The sequence below is a fragment of the Nanorana parkeri genome, unplaced genomic scaffold (assembly GCF_000935625.1).
Source record: "Nanorana parkeri isolate BGI_ZX_2015 unplaced genomic scaffold, ASM93562v1 scaffold1416, whole genome shotgun sequence".
NCBI lineage: Eukaryota > Metazoa > Chordata > Amphibia > Anura > Dicroglossidae > Nanorana > Nanorana parkeri.
In genome coordinates this window covers 59791-68639 of record NW_017307684.1, presented here as the reverse complement: position 1 = coordinate 68639, position 8849 = coordinate 59791, and the positions used below count along the sequence as shown (strand labels likewise).

Here is an 8849-nt window from a genome sequence, read left to right as displayed (position 1 = left end):
TTCCCTTATAAGACTCCATTTAGCCATCTGAACAAAGGGAACTTCGCAACAGGAGAGGCTGAACCTGTGCGGCAGGCCAGAAGAAACCGGCAAGGTGAGGGCAAAAAAAAACCTCAAACATATTCTTAGTATAACCGGCTTGAGCAGTGAGGACAGAAAAAAGAATGGTGGCCTTGGGAGGCGGGATTAAATTTATAGTATAACTGGTCCTGTGATTGGGCTGGGGGCGGAGCCATACCCATTGTATGCTGCCATGTAGGCATTAGGAAATAGGGGTGTTCACCTTATTGATAGACCCCAACAAAAGGCCAAATCGGGCAATTCCATTCTTAACCAGTTGCCGTCCGCCCGTTGAAAAAAAACGGACCGACGGCACTGCTGCATTAGCGGGTTGCTGTCTCGAGGCAGCATCTTTTTTCTGCTCGCACGCGCCCCCTAGCGCACGGACAGAAAAAACCTGTGCACTGCAGAGATCCGTTACCGGCTGTTTAACATATACCCGATCGGCGGCTCTATAGCCAGCTGATCGTGCATATGTGCTCGTCTGTGATGTGCTCCCCCTGCCCCCCGTCTGCTGCTGCCGCCGCACTTCCCCCCCCTCCTGGCCCCTCACCTTCAATCCCAGGATCCGCTAGCCCATCCGCGGCCCGGGACCGGCTTGGGAGGGCGTCAGGAGGAAGAGAGATCAGCTTCTTGCTGTCTCCCTCCGGGCTGTGAATGCAGAAGTGATGTGTATTACATCACTTCCGCATTCACCTGGCAGTCATCTGGCTGCTATAGCCAGAGAAAAGAAACTGATGAAGCAGATCTCTGCTTCATCAGCTTCTTTTGGGGTCCCCAGGTGACATTCAAGTAGTTAACCAGGGGAGGGGGCCCTCGACTCCAAATGCATCCCTGATGAAGTCGCGCTAGACGCAACATCTGATGTCACATTGATCATTAGAAGCGCCGGTCACGCTCATTTGAGACTCCTGCACACACTCCTAAGAGAGATTCCACGCTGTGTTACCACTGCTTTTATGCGAGTCATTTTCTTTTAATAAATCATACTCTGTTTGGATGGTACACGCGATGGTGTTTGCTTTCTCTTTTTGGATTACACGATCCTGGTATTGACATTCTATACTGAGGAGGGTTACGGTTCGATAAAGATTGGAGGTTATTGTTTTCCCACTAAAGAAGTGTAAAGGTGGCCATACACCTTACAACCATCGCACAACTTTCGTTGAGCGATGGTTGTAAGGTCATTAAAATTTTGTACGACCTGCCCATCTTGGACAGGCAGATCGTTCTTGCGGTCATCGGAAGCCCTCCCCGCTGAGGGATACGATAATCGGCAGGTGTATGGGCACCTTTATACAGATCTGCCTGCTGACATCATTAGAGGACATCTGTGAGCGATTGGAGCTGAGGGTCCCCTTCTCTGGTTAAGAAGGGAATTGCCCGATTTGACCTTTTGTTGGGGTCTATCAATAAGGTGAGCACCCCTGTATCTGGTGTGGTGCATTTGGTGAAGGAACAAGAAATATTCATCACTAATGCTGTTTATATATGGACATATGTTCAGAGTTATGAACATTGACAGACTTTACATCTGATTTATATATTATTTATTCACTGACATTTGTTTATAAGTCTCAGATTTTTTTTATTGTCTTTTTGTATTGCTGCTTCTAAGAATGTAGCAGCAGCACCCCTAGTACAAAGAATGGTAGCAGGGCTAGCAGCTCAATATACCCAATCACATCAATTTGTACTCTACAAGAAGATGGATAGCAAAGGAGCCTTTAGTAAACACAGCTCCCCATTCAGGGTCCAGATTAAAAAGGCCAAGGCTTGTCACCTGGATGAAGACTCCAAACAGATATTGACACAACAGTAAGAGCAATTGTTAAACTTATTTATAATGAATGGTTGTGCGTTGTTGTACTGGGTGCAGCCCAGGTCATCATTGCGTTTGCTAGTGAGGACTGGGGGGTAGGCCCCGACACCCCCAGTGGGCAGTGAGTGGGTGGGGCTTACGTCTATAGTCCAGTATTTCTGGGCCTCACTAACAAATTGAAAGCAATTTCACATGAAGGACTGCAGAGGATGTTGTGCTGCATGCAGCTTTAATTTTAGAAGTCGAGGTTTACAGATGGCAGGTTCACAGCTAGCAGCATTTGATATTGTAGATTTATGTTTGTTTTAATTCATTGATCTTATGCTTATGTCTGCTCATTGGTCATCACGGCTATATTGAGCACTGCCAAGATTATTAAATTAGCACTCCATTTGCTAGTAAGGCCTTGACTTTGGTATAAGCCCCAACCACAGGTCCCCGAGAGTGTCCAAAAAGAGTAACTTGCGGTTTTATAAGGTCCTTCTCAATACATAGGCAGCCATCAGGTCACCGGTTGAAGACCCCAATGGCAACACATCGTGAAAGCAAGGCAAGGGACCATCGGGACATGTAAAATAAACCTATACTGAAAGACATAAGGGGGGTGCCATTGCTGATTTCCTCCTGAAAATTCTATTTGCCTGGTTGGTATTTTGACCCTCTGGCTTCCAAGTCACTGACCTGGAAATATAGTGGACCAGAAATGAGATTTGCCTCCCTATTTCCCTGAAAGAAGCAGATGTACTGCACATTTTTTGGACACTCAAAACCAAACTGATGATTGCGAGCACCTGTTTGGGACAAACTGGGTTATCACAAAGTTTCCTCTGTATTTGGAGCTCTTGTCTGGTGGAAATATCTTGGATGCAAGTCTCCTTTATGTGAGAATCAACATAGCCAAGCCTGTTCAGCTGACTGCAGGTTGCAAAATGCCAACTCTTACCTGCAGCAACGCATTAAGTACCAGCTATACCCCATGGAGAATGCTATTGAGAAAAATTTACTCTGTAAAAAAAGTTTGCCTCATGGATCACAATTATGTTGATAACCTTTAGAACTGCAGGTCTCATTACTTTGCAGTCACAATCCTACAAGTCTACCAGGACATGTTTTAGGGATACAACCTTGCAGGTTGGGTGAAATACATCTACCAGTTTTTCCTTACGAACAAAGATTGTTTGCAAAGTCTTAGGAACCTGACCATCCAAACTCTTAAGGCAGAGATTTCCATACATAAAATTAAACATTGGCACTCACCTTATCATACAATGTTTTTGTTTTACATGCATCCTTACTAAGAATGTGCTCTGTTCCTACAATTTGTTCTTTAGGTTGTAACCATTAGCTGTTTGTTTGTAACTATTAACGGTTTGTAACCACCAAGATTTTGTGGCATGTATAGAGTGTTATTTAGTATTCTGCTTCCAAAACATGCTGTAACAGTAAAAGCAGGATCCCCAATGTATCCCATCGGTGACACGATGGAGATCCTGCTTTTCATCAGTTCACTGATCGGTTAGATGGAACAAAATTATCCTGGCCTATCAATAGAGCACGTAATGGACTCTACCCCACCAGATAACCAGCGGAATGAACATGAGCTAATGCTATTTCTTAAAATTATCTTTATTTTTAGTTACGCTGTGGCATCAGTGGTTTGCAGGTGGAAAAATGCCCTTGTGCTAGTAGTCAGAAGAATGTTCCAGCACCAGTGGGAGCGCAAAAACCCCAACTTCCATGGTCAGTAAGAGTAAGCATGTGCCATCATTGGTGTTCAATGGGAAGAACACGCCAGCATTGGATATTACTGGGACTAAAAATGCTTCAGTGCCATTATTTAATGAGAATCATTAATGCCCCTGCATCAGTGGTCAGTGAAAGGATGAAAGCCCCAACATTGGTGAGAGCAAAAAATTCCCCTGGAAATTGTCAATGGAAGTAAAAAATGTCCCAGTTTCAGTGGGAAAAAAAATTAAAAAGTATATGTTGCTACTGGGAGGAGGAAGGGTCAATTAAAAGGACAAATCTGTTGCCATTGGGAGGAAAGATACTCTATCTTTGGTATTGGTGGTTGGGTTAGGAATGCCCAGCACTGTTTAGTGGTAATGTACTTCTATGCATATTTTCATGTCCCATGTTGCTCTTAGATGTCACTGGCAAGACTATGCAGGCACTGTGTGGTATTCAATTGCTCTGCATCACAGTACCCACATATGATCAGTGTTGGGTAAAATGAGAAAGATTGCAGGACTTCTCACTGAGGGGGCTTGTTCTTTGGAACCGTTCACTGTAACAATGACTGTTAGCAATATCCTGCCCAAAATAGAAATGATGTGTGAAGACCCAACTGTACACATCACAGGGCATAGATCTACTAATAGCACATGCAAAAGGAAAGCTTTCATTGCTGATCTCCAACTAAAAACCCAAGTTCTTTCGTTTCCATTGACCTGAGGCAAGCATGGAGCTAGTGAAGGCAGAGATCCTGATCGGAATGTGTGTTTTGCATGAGTGTAAGTAATGTAGCCCTCGGATTAAAACACCCAGCAACCAGCATTTTCAAAAGGAGAGTGCAGCAAGGCAGCCTACATCTTTTTTCAGTACAAGTTTCCTTTGGAAGATTTATTTCTCTCTCAAATGAACAAAACAAACTCAGCACATGCTTTTAACATTTTATTTACACTGTTAACTGACTATCTGCGACCTCAGATTCACATTATCTATATGCTCTTCATATACGTCTGCGGTACTATAACTTGAATGGAACAAAAGCTGTAAACATTTTTTTTCTGTTTGTTACATGGAAGTAAACCTGTCACAGGCCATTTTTATGTAATTTTAACCTCTGTTCACTGGAGGACCTGAACATTATTGCAGTGAGACACAAGGGCCTCCGGCCAAAAAAATGCTACAGGCTCCTAAGAAACAGAAGGGCTACATTCTCTGAAATACTGGTCCAACCCACAACACAACTTTGTCTACTATAGTGACAGGTAAATTTTAACAAACAGGAGCTACTTTACAGAACCACCCCTCCGCCCTTCGTCAAAAATACTGTAAGACCAGACCTGGATACAACTAATGTCTCCTAACTTGCTTCTATGACACTTAAACAAATAAAAAGTTTATGTATTCAAAGTATCATCTATGTCAACGATGCGATTTCCTTGTCCAAGCAGGGTGAATATACATCATTTGGATTTAAACATTGCCGTAAGGCAACAGAGCTTAACCTCATGCTGTTAATTTATGAATTCTTGGTGCAATATGGAGGCAAATCAAGTTTTGCCAATGCCTTAGGAAGAGGGATACCAAAAACGTTCCCTCTTATAAAATGTAGATAAAGGATTTTGTTTCTGTGGTAGAAGTAATCCTTTAAAGGTGAAAAGACTGAGACGCATTCTATGCTCCCTGCAAACTAATACACGATAATAGACTTATTACTTAACTTCTACAAAAACCCACAACAACCAATCAGCCATTAACATGCCACTGTAAAAGCTAGATTCCCTACAGATTGTCACATGATCCATATGATTTTGGCTGTATTGGGAATAACCCTAAATCAGTTGCACTTTAGAACCTGTGCAAACACCCAGTAGCCAATCAGACTCCGTGAAAGAGCAGGCCAGCCAAGTTTGGATATTTCCAGCCAATAGCTTGCTTCCCAGAGATCTATTGGAACTAGGGGTGCATGCACAAAGCATAAACATGCATGCTCGACCAATTCAAGAATGCAAGTTCAGGCACTGAAGGCTCTTGTAAACGATGGTTTGACAGTTGGCTATACTGCCCACCATCTAATATCTACAGGGACTTGCAGTCATTGAATGCCTTAACACTGATTAGTCATTTTGGGTTATTACACGTTAACATTTGTGACATTTACATAAAAATATAGCCTGTGCCGTGATTGTATCAAACCAGCGAACTAGATTGTAAGTAAAGGCTTGGTCACATACATAAAATATTGGAAATTGAAAATGTTAAAATAAACATTTCCATAAATGCTCCTTTTCTACAATATTTACTCAAAGTAAATAGTACCAATTCATAATTCACATGTTTGTTTAAATAGACATGCAGGCCAGGATGTAAAATATAGCTGGTTTATAGTAGACATTTAAAAAAGTCACATTGCTTTACGAGGGAGAGCTCATTTGTTTAAAGCTGGCCATACACCTGTCAATTTCTTTCCTTCAACCCGCGGGCTGAACGGAAAAAATTGATGCGATTCCTCCAGCAACAAAAAACAGCGCGTCGATCAAGGAATCGCAGCTGTTTGCATTGTATTCCGACAGGTACCACCGCATCTGTCAGAATAACCGATCAGAGCAGGCAGCTCATTGGCTACCTACTCTGATCGGACAAAGATTTTCCAGCCAACTCCTTCGATCAGCTAATCGAGGAATGCTGGCTGAAAGGAAGCAGACAGCCTCACACACTGGCCGAATTTCGGCTGGTACATAAAAAACCAGCTGAAATCCAGCCAGTATAAGGGCACCTTAAGACACACACAGGGATTTAGAAAAATGGCGCAAAGCGGTGTATTATCCCACAGCAACAAAACAAATTAACTGCCATCCGTGTAGTCACACCATAGGAGGCAAGACAGGTCATTTTTAGACTCTCTTTTCCAATAATAGACATATTTTGAATGCGGCAGCATGAGTGACACATACACGTTTTAAAATGGTTCACATATGGCCAATATTGTCCCTCATGCTCATCCTTTTAAATACTAGATGCGTTATGTCACAGGTTTGTATCAAGTCCACTAGAGATTTATTATAAGTCAGAGAATATATCCAACGCACTGGGGGCTCACAACTTTCCTTTTATCAAGGCTTGTGTGCCTACAGTTATTTTGTTTTACTGGACAACAAGAAATATAAAATAACGAGTAAAGAGATCACAAGTGACCACTATGTCAGTCCTGGCCACTTACAATCTTTCTATTCCAGACCTCTACTGGACCCGATACAAACCTGTGGTGCTCTCATCCTTTTCCATAATATTTTGACAGCTTCGGGGACTCTTCGAGATACCCCATCTAACTAACCGACCCCAGCTGCCTGTAAGAACTGTATACCAAGCCTTATTTTCACCGATCAGTAGGTCCAACTCTCCAACACACCTCCTAAAACAATTGGCCACTAGCAAGAAAGGGAAGTATAGGGAGGCAGACATGCCCATGAATAGTCAGCATAAAGGATAATATGGACCTTAATGGAGAAGCCATCACGCTGAAGGCTTCTTCATGAGGTCTTATTGAGAGAAGCCAAACATCAGCATTTCATTTCAGTGAAGAGGACCAAAAACCCACTGGAGGCAGCATAGCCCTTGGCCGGAGGAGGTCACCAGCTGATAAGTGGTCAGTAGCGTGGGGGTATATATGGAATGGGGAGGGCAAGGGAAGCAGTTGAGCCTGCACAACTTGATTAAAAGGTTTTATCTTTTTAACTTGATATATGATTGGATGATACAGCTTACAGCATATGATTACACTGTGTACTCCGTTGTCCACGCCCACTCTAACTTGGAACACATCTCTCTGAATGATACTTTCTGATAAACACCAGGGCTTTAGGAAATGGAAGCAAGCTTTTTTTTTCTAAAGTACATTCAAATATCATTTAGGAGTCAATTGCTATAGGCCTAGGTTTATTTATGACAATGTAACACACGTAAAAACAAAAAAAAAAGAATAAATTTGAAAACATGAACTGCTACTCTTTAAGAAAATAAAATGCCCAGAAGGTGTGAATCCCAACAATCAAGCAATATTACAACAAGAAAAGCAAAATCACTTCAATGCAACCTCTATACTCCTATATGTTCCTGTGCAGGTGTATGGAGGTTGGACTGCAACATATCTGTTGCATAATATGTCCATGACCAATGGGAGTCAAAACTGGGAGTCCAAGCCAACAATGAGAATTCATGTGCAAATTGTGCCCAGTTTAGGTTTGTCGGGGCTGAAAGGGGTTCCCCTCTCAGAGCTGGAGAGGCAGAGGCATGCAATATTAGACATTGCAGGCCTTTTCTAAAATTCGTGAAGGGGGCTAGGAAGAAGTAGTGAAACATTCCCAGATCAATTAATTGTTATAAGTTTGTCCTTCCGGAGGCTGCGCAAGCTTCATATTTTCTTTGGACATCATCATGCGTCTAAGTTCTTGGAGAACAATTTTAATGCTATATGTACTTTGCCACTTGGCTAAAACAGGTATGCTTCTTGAATCCACCTAAAAAAAAATAAAGAAATGTCATGTCAAAGAGAATGCGTCACAGAGGAGAGAACAGCATAATATTTATAAATAGACCACAGAACTTCCTAAAATAAACTATAGCTTTAAAACATGTTGGCTCCTTTAACATTTTTGCTGCCAAGGACTTTTTTGCACACGTTATAATCCACATTTTAGGCCTGAAAATTACTTAAAACCCCCAAACATTATATATTTTATGAAAGCAAATAAAATGATGGCAGTTGCAAATTTTTATGTTGCACGATATTGGCGCAACTCTTTAACAAAGTCAAAAAATGTGTCAAAAGAAATGAAAAAAATAGGATTTTTGTACTCACCGTAAAATCCTTTTCTCTCCGTTCATTGAAGGACACAGGCAACAGATCGTAGATCCTGAATGGTAGGGTAATATCGCCACCTGCAGTAGAAGGACGCTAGGCACAAAACAAAAGACCAATTACAGCCTAGGGGCGGCCCCTGCGGTGGCCAAACCCCCCACCTGCTGACAAGTCTCCAGTTTAGTAACAAGCAGTTAGGAGTGTACACCCCATAAAGAGGGCGGGGCCTGTGTCCTTCAATGAACGGAGAGAAAAGGATTTTACGGTGAGTACAAAAATCCTATTTTCTCTCCCGTTCATTGAAGGACACAGGCAACAGATCGTAGATCCTGAATGGTAGGGACGTCACCAAGCAGTAACACACTGAGGGATGGGCAACAA

General features: G+C 42.3%; 1 protein-coding gene across 1 annotated transcript in view; it reads right to left on the bottom strand.

Annotated features, from left to right (window-relative positions):
• Positions 1-7497: 7497 nt before the first annotated feature.
• UBE2V2 (ubiquitin conjugating enzyme E2 V2) overlaps positions 7498-8849 on the bottom strand; it is an 18596-nt gene continuing 17244 nt past the window's right edge. The window contains exon 4 of the mRNA XM_018569881.1: positions 7498-8127. Coding sequence (XP_018425383.1) covers positions 7981-8127 — 147 coding nt within the window. The 3' untranslated portion in view covers positions 7498-7980. The remainder of the gene's footprint in view (positions 8128-8849) is intronic.